We start from the raw sequence: 21,239 nt of genomic DNA on the forward strand, positions 1-21,239 counted from the left end.
TTAGTACAAGGAAGGTGTAAAAAAAGATGATTAGAAGAAAACAGGCATAGTAAGGAGTTATACTGGGAGGAAAGAAGGGCATTAGGAGAAAGGAGAGGAGGGAAGGACAAAAGAATGAGGAATAAACGAGAAAGGTAGGAAGGAAAAGAAGCATCAATGAAAAGACAAAAAGGATGAAATAAAAGGAAGAAAGGAAGTAGATATAGAAACAAGGAGAGGAAGGAATGACGAAAGGACAGGAGGATAAGAAGGAAAGAAGGAAGGGGGAAGGTAGAAAGGAAATAAGGAAGAAAGGCAGAGAAGTAGATAGGAAGGAAAGGAGCTAAGGAAAAAGGAAGGAAAACTAGGAAGGAAGATGTGTATCTGGATAAGAAGAGAAGCCTGGTGAAGCATGTTTCTGTAGAATAACATAACTCACTCACATGCATGTGTTCTACTAACAGAATATATGCATCCTACAATATAAACCTGGCAAAGTGCAGTCAGTTCTTGTTAATGCAGCCTGAGTTGAAAGGGTTTAGAGTGTTGCTGCACTACATCACCCAGACTAACTGTACTCTCAATCTGCACAGAGGGACAAAAGGCAAGGACATCAACACCATCAAGTCCCTGAGGGTCCTCCGGGTCCTGCGGCCACTCAAGACCATTAAAAGGCTGCCCAAACTGAAGGTACGGTAATCGAATCTGTCACAGATCGTTCTGTAAGTCTGTAGGAAAAACCAAAAGAACCACAGAGCAGCTGGTGTAGCAGTCACTGATAGCTGGACACAGTATTACAAGGAACGGATATGTCAGATTTGCCAATGTCGCTTTTAAATCATGTACAAAATTACAGTTTTAAAATGTAAGACTTGATATGTCTTCAGAGCATCTTTAACAGAGCTAAAGTCACATACATTAGAAACAACACTCTATTTTTCTTGTTTCCCAGAAAAAGCTCAGCAGCTGTCCTGGCAACTGTATACATATATTACCGGTTTTAATTTGAGTGTAAAAAGTATGTCGCTAAATCAGAGTCAAAACTTTTATTCATTTGATAGTGAATGTTTTTGATTTATTAATTTTTTTTGATGTGTTGTTGTTGGGCTTTTTTTTTTTTTTTGCTGTTTTTTTTTTTTTTCAACCTCAGTTTTTTCAGTTTAAAATGATTTTCTCAGTTTCAGACTTTTAGCCCTGTGTTTTTTGTTGTGGGCGTGTATCAAGGGGGAGAGGCGGGGCATAGACTAATGAGGAACAGCTGCTGTGTTTGTTAGGAGTTAAAAAAATGAGCATTTTGGTTGAAAATGGCCACGGCTCTTTCAGGGGATTGATTGATTAAAGCTGTATTAAGGTGGAGGATTCCATTTTCAATATGATATACAGAAAATAATTCTTAGATTTCTACCAGCCAATCAGATAACAGTATTTTAGGGCATACTGTGAGTTCACCCTTCAACATAGTCCATGTTGGATAATCAGAAACTGTGTTTCTCAACATTTGGCAGGTGCCACCGGCATCCTGTGAAAGAGCAATGGCCATCTTAAACCAAAATGCTAATTTTTAACTTGTTACAAGCATAACACAGCAGCTGTCAATCATTACTGTATGCCCCCCCTCCCAACCTTGATACACGCCCACAACAAAAAACACAGGGCCAAAAGTCTGAAACTGAAAAAATTGCATTTGAAGCCAAAAACAAAAATGTAAATGGTAAAAAATAAGCGGATTTGTGTGAAAACAAACAAGTCATTTGGTTTTTAAAACACGTTTCTTTTTTTTTCTTTTTTTTTGAATATCAAACTTAGAATTTCAGTTTCAAATCACTTTTTCAAATCCATGTTAAAAATTAAAAATAATGCCTCAAAATAATGGTTAACAGCACAAATCGTACCAACACATTCAACAACTTTGAAAATGGCATGCTTTAAGTCATGAGGTGAGTAGTGTCCGGGTGAAAAAAGAAATAAAAAGATCTTTTTGTTAACAATTACGTGTTAACAGCTTACAAGACTGCCGATTTGGCCCACAAATCCTGGTGAAAGCTAATTTCCTATCCCCAGTTTTTGTACTTTTAAATGGAGCACAAAGGGGAGGCAAGCGGAAAACAACATGACAAAACACAGTTTGTCTATTCAGCCAAGAAAAACCAGGAACACTTAACTGCACTTATACTGTAATAGACCTGCCACCACACAGTTTAAAGCGTTCTGAACGTCGAAAGTCTACAAGAATCGGTGGAGCAACAGAACTAACACAACACATGTTGTGTTGCTCTGTGTTTGAATCCTGGTTTGTCTGTTGATCAGCTGGCTCTATTCAGCACTTCATGCCTCCTCCTTATACGTCTCTGACACATTCCTGCACACAATCGGGAGGTAGACAAAGTCTCAGAAAGCCTACTCTACCATATCAGACATGAAAAGTTTGATTCTTGCTTCATTGTGACAGGTTTGGATTCACAACACTTACAACATGATTTAAGAGCCACAGAACAACCTCAACAACCTCAAAACAGTCTCTGAAATGCCTCAATCTACCTTCTGTATATTCGCCATGTGTCTGAAGTTCTGACTTAGCTGTTCTGGTACTTTAGTAGGAGAGAGGTTGTTACACAGAGTTGGAGCTAAAGCAGTAAGAGCATGCTCCACCTTTGTTTAAAGCCTGGGCTGTGGAACCTTTATCAACAATTGATTGTCAGATCTGCTGGGTCCATAATAAAGGTTTAACAGTTTCTAGATGTAAAGCTGAGCCATACCATGGAGTGATTTAAAAGTGATCAATGGAATCTTAAATTGGATTCTTTAATATTTGGGGAGTCTGTGTACTCAAGAACAATAACAAATCACCAATAAATGTGCAGCTTCTGCTTGTCTTCAGTGTGGTTACTTTTTTTAGCGGCTACTTTTAGAGGGGTCAGAAATACCAGCAGCTACTTCCTGTTCTGTTGAACACCTGTATTTAAGGTCTTATTTTACCAAAATATTAAATTTTAAGATAGTGCCAGTGAAGAAATTCTTTATACTCCAATAGTGATTTAAATGCTTAGATACTAAATTCTATATTCTGTGCCTTACACGCCTACAGTAGGCGAGTACTTGGGTCTCAAAGGAGTTTTGTGGCAATTAACAGTGAAACACATACTTAATGCACTGTAACACATTACACTGATGATTTCTCATTGTTTAGCCAATGTTTTATGACTTCAGCGATGGGCTTATGCGATATATTTAATCATTTGGACTTGATTGCTGCATTTGCAGTGTTAATAGTTTGGCTTATTTGGTGCTTATTTACCTGTCAGTCTTGAGCTGGCAGCTATTCCTCTTTTGTTTGTGATGAATTGGCAATTATTTCAAATTGAGTTTGCAGAAACTGGGTTACCACAGAAGTGAAGTCTGTTCTTCTCTATTTATCTTCATTAAAATATGTTTAAATTGTGTGTTTCTAAAAAAGAAAATCACTTAATTTAAAGAAAAAAATGTGGTGTTTTTTATGTGGATTTACAAAAACTCCAGGATTACATGCCTCATTATTGGAGGTGTTGTGCTAATTATACTGAGCTTATGGAGAATTGATTACTGCAGAGACTTTTGAAGATCTTTAAAATCAATAGTTAGAATTTATATAATATATTACCATGATACAGCTATTTAGGTTTATAAAGAATTACACTGGGAGCACAATGCTCTACAGAATCCTGTTTTCCTCATTTGTTGTCTCAGACACAGAAATGACAGCTTTCCTCTGCTGTGTGGACAAAAGTATGTGACAAAAGACGAGAGATCTGATTGGGCTAATAATAGTGAGATGATTGAGACAGATCGAAGGTGGCAGACAGACGCCCATCCAAAACTCTTCTTGGATACTTAGGGAGAGTGGTTTGACAGGACAGGCTGGTTAAAGTACCACTGTCTTCACTCTGGAGTAAGAGCAGCCTAAATGGGAGTCACTCAAGTAGCAGCATATTCATTGGTTACATTGCATACATGTCAGAATGGATCGACAAAGCACTTCATCTCTCAAAGAGATCCCAGCACAAGCTGACAGAGATAGTGACAGGCACAGACTGCTGTTTGCAGGTGGAAGACGGGAAAGATATCTGGGTTTAGAACAAAGCTGACTGTGTCCACAAAGTGGTTAGTCTAGAAACAAAGCCATCTAACAGAAATCGTTGGTTTAGGAATATAGTCTTTGTTTAAAGTGAATATGTCAGCATTACAAACAGAATTGAAATGTCATCCCAGTAGTGTGAATTTGTTTAGGTGATGTCTTGCATACTGCTGGCAACTGTATCGTCCCCGTTTCAGCACCAACCTGCCTGTCAGAGCAGCTACATCTCTAATAATGCATCATTGTAAACCATAAAATAAAGTTTCAGCTGCTTCCTTATTCACAAGCGTTCACCACACAGGGTTTTTATACCAGGTGTCCTTCCTGATGTAACCTTACTGCTGTGGTGACCCCTTGTGGTTAAGCCAAAAATAGCACAACTTTAAATATTTATAAAATTTAAATTGTTTCATGAAAGAGTAAATAAAATATAGAAATCAAAACAGTTTTTTAGAATCAGCCTGTAAACATTTATTGTTCCTTTAAAGTCAGGCATTTTAACAGAGGAGTCTCTGTGCAATGACTGCCTTTCGGAGGCAGCCTCAAGTGGCCATGAGAGGTACTGCATGTTGCTTGCCACTTTTATGATGACTTTTTTTCAGCCTGGAGGTTACAGTTTGGATATACATAAATACCTTAAATCCAATTAGTTTAATTTCTATTCTATTCTCTTTATATGGTATCAATTTTTTAAAAAAAAACTGCATGCTTTATGCTGCAAGGTAAAGACCCTACAATATTAGAATGAAATCGCAACAATCACATGACACCCTATGAGCAAGCACCTGACGACAGTGGGAAGGAAAAACTCCCTTTTAACAGGAAGAAACCTCTGACAGAGGCAGCCATACGACGTAAAACACACAGAGTGAAAAGAACCCTAATAATATGCTTTGTCAGAAAGGAAAGCTTAAAAGTTGTCTTGAGGTTGTCTCCCGAATGCAAACTGGGAGCTGGTTCCATAACAAGGGGCCTGAAAGCTGAAGGCTCTGCCTCCCATTCTACTTTCAAATACTCTAGGAATCACAAGTAGGCCTTGAGCCTGAGAGAAAAGCACTCTGTTAGGATAATAAGGTACTGTGAGGTCTTTAGATGTGACAGGCCTGATTAGTCAAGAACTTTACAGTTCTGTGTGTGTGTGTGTGTGTGTGTGTGTGTGTGTGTGTGTGTGTGTGTGTGTGTGTGTGTGTGTGTGTGTGTGTGTGTGTGTGTGTGTGTGTGTGTGTGTGTGTGCGTGCTTGCGTGTGTTTTTCTCAGGCTGTGTTCGACTGCGTTGTAAACTCTCTGAAGAACGTCCTCAACATCCTCATCGTCTACATCCTCTTCATGTTCATCTTTGCTGTGATTGCTGTTCAGCTCTTTAAGGGGAAATTTTTCTACTGCAGTGACGAGTCCAAGACCCTGGAGAAAGACTGCCGGTACGTTTATATTACTGTTTTTATTACTGTTGTCTATTCTAACTACATCTTCCTCCTTCACCTTTTTCTCCTTTTTTTGTCACATCTTTTCAACTGATTCTGTCTGCTTTCTTGCTTTCAGGGGTCAGTTTTTGGACTACGACAGGGATGAAGTAACAGCAAAGCCCAGAGTGTGGAAGAAGTACGAGTTTCACTATGATAACGTGCTGTGGGCTTTTCTAACACTCTTCACCGTCTCCACCGGAGAGGGCTGGCCAGTGTAAGTCAGGACAGCCTGCATATCATTTTCAGTAGCACCTAGATGGAGGTCCAAGTGGTTTTTATCATTAAAGATATGAAACTAATAAATCTGATTAATTGGTGTAGAAAGAAATATTGCTCACATTTTTAGCTGACAATAAGTGCTTGAGTATAGGAAACATTCGTGACTTTTTCAAGTTAAAATTTCCATTGGTGATTCATCCTGAAAGGCACTCATCACACCTGGAGCCAGATTGTACTGTGCAGTTTAAATGTACCTGATTTCTCCCAGACTTAATTACTGTGCATTCTGTTAATATGCAATCAAGTCTCATTGCATAGATGTCAGTCTGCCATTCTGTGCCTTAATGCCTTTGCTTGGGCTGAAGTACCACAAGCAGATTCATCGTTCTCTCTGTCAAAGGTTGTTGATGCCTGTTTGCTTTTTGGCATTTCATGTACTTACCTGAAAATGAAAAGTAGATTGCTAAACTGAGTGAGGTTGTCATGACAGCTGAAAATCACAGACTTTCAAACAAGCTGTGACAGCTCAATAAGACCATAATCACAAGGAAGGACTCTTGATTAGTTTTATGCTAGTACATTGCACATGTAGATACTGCAATATGAGTGCCAGAGACACAGCCTTATAACGTTTGGTTCTTAACCTAAAAGCCTTAACCTAAAATGATAATGTATAAAAGAAAAAGAAAAGAAATATTATTAATACATTAAACAGAAGACATGGAAGGAACCTCATCTGCTGACTAAAGGGTCACACATTTAAGGGTTGGACATAAGAAGCGCTGATGTTCAGCCGATAACAGATATTCTAAGCTCCAGTTGCCTAGTTAAACCTCCAATGTATTTACCATTTTTCTCATTGGTAGTCACTTCAATCGCTTGCCTCAAAGTGAAGGAAGGTTTTGTTACTCAAAGTCACTGAATGTCATTGACTTTCTATGGGTACTATATCCAATTGCTATGGTTACCACATCCAGTTGATTCCTATGTGGATGTCCGTTTAGCCTCTGCTGGCATTGGCCAATTTTTTCAAGGTTTCTGAGTGTAATCAGAATATTATCCTTTTCAAGATGGTTCTGTTTCATCTTTAAATTTGAAAATCTCTTCTGTTATTTTTCTATTGAGCCATTGACCTGCAAGCAACCAAAACCTGCTCAACACTTGGACAGGAAGAAATCTACATGGGTTTCAAAATGATTTCAGTCTTTCCTTCTTTTCAGTGTCCTGAAGCACTCTGTGGATGCCACATATGAGGACCAGGGTCCCAGTCCAGGCTTTCGCATGGAGACATCCATCTTTTATGTGGTCTACTTTGTGGTGTTTCCCTTCTTCTTTGTCAACATATTCGTAGCTTTGATCATCATAACTTTTCAGGAGCAGGGAGACAAGGCCATGTCGGAATGTACACTGGAAAAGAACGAGGTGAGAGTGGAAAGTAATGCACTTTATTGTGTTTTTTTTTTTTTCTTTTTGTGGGGGGGTGTTCTGGGAAGAAGAAAATAACACACAATACAAAGACAGTGGTAATTTCTTCAGAGAGACTAGCACTCATGCTGATCCTCTTCTAAATGTCTCTACTATGCAAATCACATTAAACATGACAATTCCCTGCTCTTAAAAAGAAAGCAGCAGGGCTTATCTTCTCACTCCCTTCATCTCTTCTTCACAGGGACTTTGTGAAAATCCTGCTGTTTTCTTTCTATGATGTATTGGCTAGTGATCAGAGAACTTTAATTTGTGGTATCTTCTTTTAACATTACAAAACACTTAGAAAAGTTGGTAGTGGTATGCCAAGTGTTGGTTATTTTTAAACTTTGAATTCTTCTCTCTGATGAAAGATATAAAGTTGTTGCATCAGAGAGTGTTCTTACCCGATCTGTTTTGTTTTGTCTTTTCAACTCTCAGAGGGCTTGTATTGACTTTGCCATCAATGCCAAGCCGCTGACAAGATACATGCCAGAGAACAAGCAGTCCTTCCAGTACAAAATGTGGAAATTTGTGGTGTCGTCTCCTTTCGAGTATGCCATCATGACTTTGATCGCCCTCAACACCATCGTGCTGATGATGAAGGTCATTTTTTCTCCCACTAATGAGGCATGCGACAGTTCCCTTCAGACACCTCTGAGGCAGAGAAAGTAGTGCATTGGTTCAGTGATACTTATGCAGTTCCCAATTTGATACAACAGACTGTTGAAATATCAAAAAGGATTACAGGAGATGTTTTTATAAACGACCATTCAATCTTTTACTTTTAAAGGCAATAATGAAAACAACGGTGGTCTGGCATTGAGACATACTGTTGTTAGCAACTAACTATTGACACTTTACATTACATTACTTTCTAGTCTGAGGCAAAAGAGCTTGTATTTTATCCATTTCCTTTACTCGTCTTCTAATTATTCAGGTAATCCGGGTTATCTCATCTGGTCTGAATGATTATTTCTACCATTATGGAGCCATAGAAACTAACAATGAATCCTGATAATCCCTAAGTTTAGCTCTTGTTCACCTTCAAGGTTGTCTCTTTGGGAAGCTCTGACCTGCATCCTACATGGCTGTAATTTTCAGAAACCTGTCTGGAATTTCCATTCTTTTTTTTCCTTTTTCTTTTTTTTTTTTTGCCTTTACCGTTTGGTTCTTTAGCCATCAAGATTATTGTCTGAAGGCCAAGAAAGATGCCCCAAAAAAGAGAAAACAAGCAAAAAGAGAGCAACACAATAAACACAGCACCATTGCAATAACCTAGATAAGTGTAAGTAACAGTAAATACTAAATATTGAATGTTCAAGGCATGGTCTTGATCTTTTGGATATCACAGGTGTTTTCACTCTTTGCCTGGCCCCTCACCCAGGACCATTTTGCTTTGTGAGACCCTACCAGGGCTGACTCACTAGAACATGCAAAACCCTCCACCACAATGAGGTGGTGATTCATGGAGGGAAACGTCAACTAAAAATTTAATTCAAATTTAGTTTTGGGGCAGAAAAGTTCCATGGAGACAAATTTAGGAACTAGTGTTGGTGCCATATCACCGACAGTCAATCCTGGGGTGCAATTTTGATGCACAATTTTGTGACTGTCAGTGAAAGCAGCAAGCTGTTCCTAGTCATGCCACCCCCCAGATCCTGATTATATGGTGATATCATATTGCAAATACAAACAGTTAGAACAGGACCATAAGAGGGTGATTAACAAAGCATTTGAGAGGTGCACAAGGAGGCAACCTCATAGATGAGATGGTTAGAATCTTGTTATGGGTTGAGTCCTGAAACTTCTTGTTCCCAGTGTGTGCTTAATTCAAAACCAAGCAGCAGCAATAATTGATCATGTGCAGTCCTATTTTATCTCTTCGATACATGGCTAAAGAGTATCGTGGCGTCTTTATGGCAGTCTTGCATGAACTCTGCAGATACATACAATCCCAGATCATTTCAATGTCAGTGAAATCACCTGCAGTTGCAATACAAGCCTTTTCTGATATGTAAGATGTTTAAAATTTAATAAGCCAGACCTGACAGATGCAGACGTCTCTGGTGGGTGCAAGCAGTCCAGAACAGAACAGGAGTGAATAAACATGAATAAAAAGGATCTGCAGTGTTTTGGTGTTGCATTTACAGCTGTAGTTTTCAGTATCATGTACAGAGGGTGTCTGATCCATGCATTAAGTGTGCAATAAATAATGGGAGTCAATTTTACACACATTTATTGTTAATATAATTAAAGATAATAAAGAGCAGATATTCAGTGTTTCATGTTTCATCTTCTGTCCTCAGTTCTATGGTGCTCCAGATGTGTACGAGTCCATGCTGAAATACTTAAACATCGTCTTCACGGGCCTCTTCACACTCGAGTGCATACTCAAAATTATTGCCTTCAATCCACTGGTGAGTTGTCTTTGTAAGTCTGTATACTGTGCTGTACTCTGCAAGCAGCTATTGATGGTTCTGAAATGTTCCAGTTTACACTTAAAGAGTTGTGATTTGGTTCTTCTAAAGGTTAAGTTGATTTCAAGGTATCTTTTATTCAGTGGCACAGTCTCTCTTTAAGAAGACTGTATGGATCTCACCTCAAGCATTATGACACAGTAAATAAAATCTTGCTTTTTTGTATTAATTTCAGAAAGTGGAAGGGTTAGCTAACAAAACCAAGAGGGAGATAAACAGAAGAGTGCACAAAGGAAATAAATCTCCCAATGTGGCGCCGTCTGGCCTCCAGCGAAGCATTTCATCTTAGGCTCTATTCCATTTGCGAGGCCCATTTATTAAATAGCTTTTCTCACACACCACTTACCTCCACCTGTTTAGCTGTTAAGCCCAGATGACTGCGCTCACATCTGCCATCATAAATGCTCTGCTGCCACTGTAGCTCTTCAAAAAGCAGCTGCAGGCCCTGGCAGCAGCCTCTGCCCCGAGGAACAGGATGACTGACCAGTCTGAAGAGCCTCGGAAGTTATGCAAAAGACTGTGTTAGCATTTATGTGTGTGAATGTGTGTAATGTAGGCACATACAAAGTTGATTTGTGTGAACGTAAGGGAGGTAGATGCACAGGAGACTCATTCAAATGAGGCAGTGTAGGGGGAATGTTGCTGAAAAATGGATCATAGAATTTCTGCTTGGAGTAGATGTCTTAGTATGAATTTGGGCAACCACAGTGCTGCCAGTCTGGTCAGTTTATTACAAAGATGAAATTAAATACATAAGAATAAAGGAATAGCTCAATAGTAATAATTTATGTAATCTATAATTAAACGTGTTTTTAAACTGGCATTAGAACTTGGTTTATTGTGGTTAAAGCAGGGAAAATTATGTAATAGGCAACTTTGACATATCTATTAAAACTTCAGTTATGGATTACAATTGTTCACATCTGTTGATAATCCTGAGCTCCCGATTTTTTATTATTAGATTAAAGCTAAATTTAATATCTTATGCCGTTTGAGCAAAAAGTGACCATATTTAGAGTAGAGGGTGGTAAGTCGCCAGGCACATCTAAAGACTGAATGGAGTGCAATGGACAGATACCTCCTTATTAGTCCTAAGCATCAGGGTAGTTTAATTTAGTACAATAAATATGCAATAAATATACACAAATCTAACGCAGCACAAACATACGCATACCCTGACCAGAATGGAGTGCCCATATTTACTTTACAAATGACACCAGGCATTTTACACAAGTGCACATGCAAACAAACACACACATCCACCTACACAAATGCACTCACATTCACCAGACAGGTCAACCCAATTAGTTTGATGTTTTATTGTTGTCCATTACAGGTGTAAATATTGTAATACTCTCAGTTTATGACTGTGAATGTGAACGAGAGCCAACTTGTAAAGCCCTTTGAATGAAGGCTCTATTTAAACAGCCGTTTTTCATTCGAATGTACACGTGAAACGGTGGAAAGCGGTTTAAAAGCAGTTAGTTATGATGAAGATACTGTATAAAATATTTAAAGGTTAACTATAACATCCACTTTTCTTCTTTCTCTTTCTTTTAGAACTACCTGAAAGAGCCCTGGAATGTGTTTGACTTTGTGACTGTGATTGGAAGCATTACAGACATTTTGTGCACAGAGATAAACGTAAGAGTTACATTTCTCATTGCATGCACCTACCTCCCATGGGTCACTTCCTACATGGGTACCAAAATTCAGTGCATGCTCAAAGCTGTAGGAGCACAACAGCAAAGCAGCATGCTGTGACACAGGAAGCAGACTTAGTCCAATCAGGGAAACTGTTATCACGATAATGGACTAATCAAAGTTAATATTTTGCTACAGTGGAAGTGATTTACTCTGGGCATGCAAGCGTTCAAATACTGTTATTATGATTAATCTATATTCTATTTTTTGATGTTTTTGTGTATAAAAAGCCAGAAAAAATGATGAAAAATACCCACCAAAGCAGCCTGGACTGTCAAAAAATCTGACAACCTAGACTGCTGATTTCACATTTTCTATTTTTTTCTTTTTTGGTGTTGTTGTTCAAAGTTTGAAAGCCAGAAATATCACCAATTCCTCCCAACTGTCAAATTATTCATTTAGTTGCTGTTCTGACTTTCACAAAAATTTGAGCTGTTGTAGCATTAATTTGCATGTGTTTTTGCTTAATGTCGGTATTTTTTTTTTTTCCAGCTTCAAATGCATCAGTGTGGAAGTCATGCTTTGCTGTACTCTTAGTCTCAGTCCTCGAATCAGCCAAACAAATCCATAGCAAAAATATGACATCATAAAAATCTATACATGAGCAAGGGAAGCCACACGACTTGAACATTAAACATTACAGTCTTGAACATTTACTTTCCTATTTTTAATCACAGCAGATGCAAAGTATTTGTGCGGACTGAGGACTGAGGCTGGTTACTTTAGCTTTCTGTGTTGCAAAGTCAGCTTTTGTGTGACTTTCTCTTCCTGTGATCATTAGTCTTCTTCTCTGTCTCTTTTCTCTCGCTGCTTTTTTCCCCCACTGTTTTTCATCTTCTGCTGTGTCTTTCCTGGCGCCTGTGCCCTCACTCTGCCCCTTCTGTCACATCTGACACCTCTAGACGGTAAGTAGCTTTCCTTGTTGGCCACTGATTTTGTCAGTTCCACTGTCACTGTGCGCTGTTCTCTTCCACGGCTTTAGTTTAAAGTGTCTAACTACACCTTGAATGTGAGATCATATAAATGAAGACCTTTTAAACCAATGTAGCATGAAATGTGTGCTTTAACAGTAATCAGACCTTCTACAGCAATTACTGTTACATAAGCCCTTAATGTGAAAATGTACAGTTCAGTCAGATCCACTACAGTGAAAAGAACGTTGTTATTTCCATCAGCAGTAATTTATATTTGGCAGCCTGGCGTTTTTTTCTGGCACCTTTCTGGCCTTCCATGTGCATACAGCCAAAGGCTGCGAGAGCAGCAGCAAGGCTCCCTGTACAAAACAGTGGCAACAGACATGACACTGATTCAGTGTGAAAAGGAGGTGTGAAGGTGGAGGTGGGTTGCAAAGCGGTTTTCAGATGCGCAGCTACTGTAGGTAGTAACTTAAATAGCGTACATTTGCTTTAGCTTTAACCGAAATCAGTTGGTCTGCTTGGATTTTGGTTGAGCTATACTTCTTGGCCTGCCTTGTTTATGCTGCGTTCAGCTAATGACATTTCATTCAGCTGGATCAGTTCTGAGCTACGAAAGGATCAATTAGGATCAGAGCTAATATAGTTTTGTGGTTTCTAATTATTTTTTATTTTTATTTTATTTTGATGGATTGTTTTTAATTCAGTTTAGTTTCAGTTAGTTTTAATTTCAGTTTTAGTTCATTATAATAACCTTGTTAATATTAGTTTTTCTGTATTGCTTCTAGATTACAGTATATCATCCCACTGATCCATCCATTTATCCATTTTTTTACTTGCTTAATCAGTTCAGGGTTGCAGGAGGACTGAAATCTATCCCAAAAGATCATAGGATGGGTGTCTAAGAGAGTAGTCTTTAAAAGTCTTAGGCAACCCCTCATTTCTCTGTATTCTGCTTCCAGGGAAACAGACATTCTTGTCAGTTTTAAAAGTGGTTTTGAGCAATAGTTTTGCAACCTTTCTGGAGTTCTCTCATAGTTCTTCTTTTGACATTGGCTACTCTGTCACGCATTTTTAGATGCATCCTTGTAACTGATTTTCAGGTTAATGTTGCTAATTGTTATTTATTTATTTACTCTTTCTGCTATTAGATCAAATTGTACATGGTTAGCTTGGAGAACATTAAAATAGAGTTTTACTGTAAATCTCAGTACACATTTTTTCCCTCTAGCAAAAAAGAAAAAAAAAACTGAAATTGTCTACAAAAATGTACTGCAGTATGCTACCAGCTTAATAAATTATTAATAAAAATATCCTCAAATCTGGTACATAATAACAGATAATTTGTTTTTCTTTCCCAGAAAGAAAAAATCAACCTGAGTTTCCTGAGGCTGTTCAGAGCAGCTCGTCTCATCAAGCTTCTGCGACAAGGCTACACTATTCGCATCCTGCTGTGGACCTTCGTTCAGTCCTTCAAGGTAAGGAAAAAACTGAGTAACATAGAAACATTATAAACATCCGAGTTAGAGTCTGAAGCATGTTGGTAAGTGTGTAAACTTGCAGAAAGAAAGTGTAAATTTGGAAAGACACATGGGCTGGCAATCTGAGCCAGATTTATTTGCTCTTGCATGAAAGTATATCTCATACAATACAACTAGTGGAATAAAGGGCTCAAAAAACAGGCCTAGGCATGCTTTTTCCTGTTCAAATTGAACAAAATGGCTCTCAGCAGACAGCAGTTTAGATTTTCACACCGTGCCGGTTTTGTTCTCTAAATCCCCTGGGACAAGTTGAGTTAAATGTGGGGCGCTGGGGCCACAGCACAGGGAATTTATAGCAGCTTTAATGTCAGTGGTGAGAGCTTTTAAGCCCAATGAAAATGGACAGTAGCTTCAGAGTGTTAAAAGGTGGCTATTTAATTACAACAAATGTTCGCCGCCTTCTTGCAGCCATATAAATAGTTGGTTGAAAAGAATCAACCCAGCAGGTCAGGTTCGTTGCTCGGGTTCTTAAATAAATACCGTAAAATGTTAGAAGGGCGCTTGTTGCTCTGTAGAGAATCCGATTTATGAGTGTGTATGTGCGTACAGACACAGACGAAGAAATCAAAAGAGGCACTGTGCCTCGTGTGTGTCTGTGTGTGTATAAAATGGATATTGTTGGTGCCATGCAGTATATGAGCGTGTTTAGTCTGTATTCATGTGTTTGCTTTCAGGCCCTGCCATATGTCTGCCTACTCATTGCCATGCTGTTCTTTATCTACGCCATCATAGGAATGCAGGTGAGTCATCATGTGAATAAAGCACATCTGAATTTCATGATTCAATGAAATATGCCTTCTACAAAGTGTAGATTTCCCAGGAGCCTATCAGAGAATTACCTGAGTGGGTGTGGCTACACTTTAGTTTGTGTTTAACTGGCATTTCACCATTTCTCTTAATTTGAAGTGCAGTATAGCGATTGGCATCATTTTAACCATATGCTCTATATAAAAGATGGATGTATAGTAGCTACCAGGAATTTACCCGTTGGTTTGTGGATTCATTTCGTTTTATGGTCATTGCCATCTTGGTTTTTGAAGCCACAGGTGACTACATTTACACCAGAGCGTGAATTTATCAGCCAGCAAGCACTCATAGACTATATTGGGGCATCAGATACCATCTAATTAATGATAAGGCAAGGCAAGGCAAGTTTATTTATATAGCACAATTCAACAACAAGGTGATTCAAAGTGCTTTACAGAGACATTAAAAACAAAATAGATAAAAAGCATGATTTAAAATTGATTAAGACAAGCAAACAAACAAACAAACAAAACAGTATATAAAATCAAAAATCAAAACAGTAGATAAAATCAGAACAGTAGATAAAATCAGTAGTTAAAATGTAAGTTTTGGAATTTAAGCTTAAAAGTGTGGATTTGGTGCTTTATTCAAAAGCAGCTGAGAACAGGTGAGTCTTCAACCTGGATTTAAATAAACTGAGTGTTTCAGCTGATCTGAGGCTTTCTGGGAGTTTGTTCCAGATATAAGGAGCATAAAAGCTGAATGCAGCTTCTCCGTGTCTGGTTCTGACCCTGGGAACTGATAAAAGACCGGATCCAGATGACCTGAGAGATCTGGAAGGTTCATACTGGGTCAGGAGGTCACTGATGTATTTTGGTCCTAAACCATTCAGAGCTAAGTGAAATACAAATTTAATACTAGAATTTCATCCACTAAAACAGGTCCACGAACTTCCTAGACTGGCTTTTGGTGTAATTAACTGCACAGGAAGACAGTCATTTTCAGAAGTAGTTTATCTCGCAGTTGGAAAATCCTTTTGTCACAGCAGTTAAAAACGCACCAAACATATGATAAATACCTTAAATAAGTACAATGCAGCTTGATAAAACCAAATATATAATTATCTTAACATGAAAAACTCCAAAAGCTCAAACCTCCAAAAAGAGAGCTCACTCGCTGAGCAGTATTTACTTTCAAGGGAGAAGTGTTGCATTTCATATATATTCATTTTGCTTTGTTTGCTGTTTTTAAACTTGCTGTCAGAAGTTTCTAGTGCAGTAAAAAAAAAGGTACAAATTCCAGGTTTTTCTTATTAACTCTGTTGAAACTCATTCTACCTGACATATAGTAAATCTCATTGTTTACTAAAATTAAATGAAATGTTTAATAAAAAAAATATAAAGGGGAAAAAAGATTTTGATCATAGGTTTTTTTCTATTTGTTTATTTTAACATTGTACATTAAACATTGAAATTGTTACGTATTTAAACAGTGATGCCATAGTATAGGAATGTGATTTTTATAATTTCCCATATGTCATTCAATTTGTGCCTATATGTTGTCAGTACAAACACTGTCAGTAAGAAACACAGTTTTAAATAGCTCTATATAGAATTATTATCATTTTGATGTTTAGATCAGCCTATTGACCTCCAAGGAGGGGTCAGAGGTCAAATGTTACATGATATTTTAAATCTTTACACACCGCGCTTGTAAGAACTTAAGGCTTTTTGTCCATTTTTAACCAATAAATCATTAATCAGTAAATCATTCAAGTAAGTCATTAACCCCACTCTACACCTCTACAAAGTTTTATCTGAATTCATCCGAAACTTCACACGTGATATCGTGTTTACAGACAGAATGACACGCGACCACTTTTGATGCTTCAAACACTATCAAAAACCTCGTGGATGCAGGCGATGAGATTAAAACGACTCTTAACTGAAAATAAAACAATTGAATATTTCTAAGTCAACGAAGCAAAACAAACAATAAAAAAATTTCTTCCTAAATGTTCCAAAAACTTCAAAGCAAATACCAGCTGACATTCAAGTGGCTCAGAATAACAGTGTGGCAAACAGTGCAGTGCAATGAAGTGATGTCGTGTGTGCTACAGTAAGTGTTATGACAGTGCAGGGCTGAGATAACCTGTTAGCATGAGAGAACAGATGAATCTCTGCTAGACAGATGTTTGGAACTATGCAGAGTTTTTGCTTCTTTATTTCTGCTCTAAAGTTTGACGATTTGAAATACTTGCATGTGGGGATTGATCCTCTTTGGAAGTCAGCCACAAGGAACATCAAGGAACTGCAGTTTGTAACACTTCCGCGTGACACTTCATTTTTCAGCCACTGATGCTGCAGCTTGAATGTAATTGATTAATAGTCGTTGTTGACTGCAGACTTACAGAACTTCTGTGCTGGATAAATGCTATTCCCAGATGGTTCCTGTGTTCATTAAATTTAATGCATTTTGTCCTGTACAGCAACCACAAGAAAAATGTGTCTGGCATTGCTATATGACTGTTTTCCACATGTTTGATACAGTCCTGGTAAAGATATTACATTATAAACTTATGCACAGACTAAATGTGTTTTTAGAGTGGATTATTCTTTATTTTTGAGGCAGCTGATATAAAGGATTCCAATATGTTTTTCCTGAAAAAATGGAGGGACAAGATGCTACCTGCATAGGTGACTGCTATCACGGGTCTCCTGGGTATAGCAGCTGGTGTTTATAGGTCAGCAGGACGGACTTGCCAAGAGGCAAATAAATATTTTAAAAAGGCCTCTGGGATGTTTTATTGGACTGACACTAGGATAACCATGAGTTATGACAGCTATCTACTCTCTTTGTGTCTGCCATTCAGTTCCAGTTCAGATCAGAAATGGTTTCCTGGAACGACATTTGCATTAAACTATGCTGACATAGCATAAACGAGTAATGCTTGAGATAAATGATAAGCCTGTATCTGCACAATGTATGCAATAAGTAGTTGCAATGCACGCTACATTACACAGTTAATGACAGATAACGCATATACACAAAGAAGGAAAATTAGCTCTAGCTTTATTGGCTTATAAAAGCAGTTTGTACAAGGCCACAATATAATTATATTTCATATTCAAATTACATCCATAAACCACTGTGTGCATGGCATCCATTAGTACCTATTATATTCAGTGAAGAAACTTAACAAAGACAGAAAGGGCCACACTGGGAATTATAAGTATACTGTTTATTGGCAGATTATAATTTAGCGTGAAATACATTTTCAACATTTCTACAATGTGACAACAACTGGGCCATTTAATATAAATAATGCATAATATATACGGAAAAGAGAGGGTCTTTAATTTTCTGGACGTAGTTTTACATGTAAGTCTTACATAGCAATGTCACAGGTCTGAACACAGCAACTCAGTGTAGGGTGGGAAATATGTATAATTTCCATCCAGCTGAACCTTCTGCTGTGAAATCGGCTGAAGCCTCATGTGTTTATTTGACTTTGGGTTATAATTCATAAATCTCTTACCAAGAATATTTCTTACAGCTAATATTATAACACAGGTTTTTACAAAGGACCAGAGTAAGAGTAAGACTGAGAAAAAGGACCTTGGTTTGTACTACAGGAGTTTCTTATAATCTAAATTATTGGGTTAAAAACAGTTCTCATAATCTATAACACCTCCTTTGTTGCTGCAGGTGTTTGGTAACATCGAGCTGATTGAGGAGAACGCCATAAACCACCACAACAACTTCCAGACCTTTTTCCAGGCCTTGACCCTTCTCTTCAGGTAACCCTGCTTCCATGCTCTAATAGTTCTGGCAGCTCAGATAATCCAATGATTTTGGGTCAAACTAACTCAAGCACTCACATTCACTTTTCACTCCTGTATCTTTACTTGTGCATCTTTCAGGAGCGCAACAGGCGAGGCGTGGCATGAGATCATGCTAGCATGCCTCAGTAACCGGCCGTGCGATAAGCTCTCAGGAACTACAGGAGACGAGTGTGGCAGTGACTTTGCCTATTTCTACTTTGTCTCCTTCATCTTCCTCTGCTCCTTTCTGGTAAATACCTCCTCCTACTGCATGTTTTCATCGACTTACGTTTTCCAGAAGTTTAATGTTCTTATTCTGAAAGTCTCAGAACAATGCTGCAAGTAACAGCGAGTTAAAGAGAACAATAGGAATTAAATGTAAATGAGGTGCTGCTGAGGAGACAAACCCCTGTAGATAACAGTGTGTTTAACTGCTGTTTATGCTCTTTTCATAAATCTAATTCAGTCACACAGACACATTCATAGAACATTTTAATGAGGCCTGATTATTGCCTTTAATAGCCCAGTAGTGTTGCCATTATGAGGCAATAAAGTTGTTAGCAAAGCTAATTTTGAATTCTCCAATTTATTCAGAGAATGCATAAAATTAAATGCATGCATAACAAAATGTTATCTAGTAATATAGATATGTGTTTTTGAATGAATGTGTAAAGCATTCCTTTAAAGAAGAATGCATAGGCTATATAATCACCTCAGTACCTTGCAGTTTAAAAAAAAAAAAAGTTTAGGTAATAGCTTAAATTAATACCTATTAATTAACATGTATGCAATTTATTTCACTTTACTGTGATTTCATTTACCAGATGTTGAACCTCTTTGTTGCGGTCATCATGGACAATTTTGAGTACCTGACCAGGGACGCCTCCATCCTGGGGCCTCATCACCTTGATGAATTCATACGTGTGTGGGCAGAGTATGACCCTGCTGCCTGGTAGGAGCCTTTTCTGACTTTGCTACATTTTACTCCCCAGTGTTAGGAAGTGGTAAAGGTGGTTTTCATTTGAAAGGAAGCCAAGTTAGGAAGCAGAACAGTCTCAGATTGACTTCTGTGTCCCAGCTGGATAACTCTGAGCTTGAGCTCAGAGTATGGGCTGAAGCTGGTGACAATCCCCTCTTTTGGTTGGACTGATGCATGCAAATCCAGAGTTCCACTCGGCGTCCACTCAGCTCTCCTCGCTGATAAGCTCCAAAGCGACTCAGTCTCTCACTGTGGTGTGAAGAGAGACTATTTCTATCCATCCATTTGGGGAATACAGGTTCATGTCACGACCCTCTCTGCTCTTTACACCAAACAGAAGCAGTTTACCTTTAATAAAACACTATAAAAGTTTTTGAGTGAGACAGTAATCTGTCTCAGGTTATGAAAGGCTCCTTAGGTTTTAACGAAAGCTTCACAGGAGCCTTGTCAGTGAGTCGGGACTCCAGGAGAGATGAGAAATATGAAATTATCATCACCTGACAGACATTACGGGGGAGGAAATATTATTTATTCCTTTGAATATAAATGAGCTGCTCTCAGAAGTGCCTACAGTAACATTCAGCTTATTCTCCACTGCTATAACTCCTCTTTATGTCGGGTTAGGTACATTTAAGGCTTATCGTTTTCAGCTTTTATCAAAATTGGTGATTTTCTATACAAAAGTTGTCATGTGCTACACTGTGGAAGTTATTTACCTACATTTTTCAAGGAGCTTAATCTTTGGGTGTGAAAACTGACAGTTTTACTAAAAACTGGAGTTTAGTTTCTGAGCTTTGAGGCAACTGTTATTGTGAATTTGCACTATGTAAATAAAATTTAGTTGAATGGAATTGAATCCTAGCCTGAGATCCACCTCTCACCACTGGTTACGATACTCTGTATCCCTCCACAGTGAAACAGGCCACAGTGAAACCTGATCTGTTTCACAGACAAGTTGGAAGTCCAGAGTTGGTAAAGAAGATCAGCTTGTGGGGGGAATTTAAAATCAGGCTTTTGATTTTTATTGAAAAACTATGATCATCTTTAATCGAACATCCAAGGGAGAACATCCAGTGAGTGGCAGTTACTGGGTGAAAACAGCTTGTTGACGCCAGAGCTCAGAGAGAATGGTTAGATTGGGTCAAGCTGATAGAAAAGCAACAGTAACTCAAATAACCACTTGTTACAACCAGTGTGCAGAATATGTTATGTTATGCAGAAGATCTTCCCTGGTGGGAACACAGGAGACATAGAACCTTGAAAAGATGGGCTACAGCAGCAGAAGACCACACTGGATGCCACTCCTGTCAGCTAACAGTTCACACAGGCTCACCAAAATTGGACAACAGAATATCATAACTAATAAGCAGCCAATAAGTGTATAAAGTTCTACTGACAAATTTGTAGCAGCTTACAGAATTTATTCCACATTCCACATTTTTAATTCTCCCAAAAAAATCCACTGATGTATTAAAAAAGAGAAATTTAAAACAAACTGAAAAATGAAGATATTGTGCTGTATTTGTTTTTCTTCTAACTGCCTCTTCTTGACAGTTGTTTGTTAATGTCCACTGACTGATAAATGATCAATATGAATAGATAAAATGGGATAACCTATAACCTAACCTCTCGATTATGTCTCATCTCTTTCAGCGGGAGAATATGCTATCGGGATATGTACAAATTGTTGCATTTTATCTCGCCTCCTCTGGGCCTGGGGAAGAAGTGCCCCAGCAGGGTGGCTTATAAGGTTTGCACTACCCCACAGTCCGTTTGTTTTTTAAGGGACTGTGATGGTTTCAGACTGTCAGTGT

At 38.3% G+C, this 21,239-nt stretch overlaps 1 protein-coding gene across 1 annotated transcript in view; it reads left to right on the forward strand.

The window, feature by feature from the left end:
• Positions 1 to 21,239, forward strand: part of cacna1bb (calcium channel, voltage-dependent, N type, alpha 1B subunit, b) — a 207,017-nt gene that overhangs the window by 160,808 nt on the left and 24,970 nt on the right. Inside the window, exons 27-38 of the mRNA XM_039614707.1 lie at positions 573 to 669; positions 5,348 to 5,508; positions 5,630 to 5,767; positions 6,993 to 7,194; positions 7,678 to 7,842; positions 9,546 to 9,656; positions 11,277 to 11,360; positions 13,696 to 13,812; positions 14,550 to 14,615; positions 18,331 to 18,422; positions 18,546 to 18,696; positions 19,271 to 19,398. Coding sequence (XP_039470641.1) covers positions 573 to 669; positions 5,348 to 5,508; positions 5,630 to 5,767; positions 6,993 to 7,194; positions 7,678 to 7,842; positions 9,546 to 9,656; positions 11,277 to 11,360; positions 13,696 to 13,812; positions 14,550 to 14,615; positions 18,331 to 18,422; positions 18,546 to 18,696; positions 19,271 to 19,398 — 1,512 coding nt within the window. The remainder of the gene's footprint in view (positions 1 to 572; positions 670 to 5,347; positions 5,509 to 5,629; positions 5,768 to 6,992; positions 7,195 to 7,677; positions 7,843 to 9,545; positions 9,657 to 11,276; positions 11,361 to 13,695; positions 13,813 to 14,549; positions 14,616 to 18,330; positions 18,423 to 18,545; positions 18,697 to 19,270; positions 19,399 to 21,239) is intronic.

The sequence above is a fragment of the Oreochromis aureus genome, linkage group 7 (genome assembly GCF_013358895.1).
Source record: "Oreochromis aureus strain Israel breed Guangdong linkage group 7, ZZ_aureus, whole genome shotgun sequence".
Classification (NCBI taxonomy): Eukaryota; Metazoa; Chordata; class Actinopteri; order Cichliformes; family Cichlidae; genus Oreochromis; species Oreochromis aureus.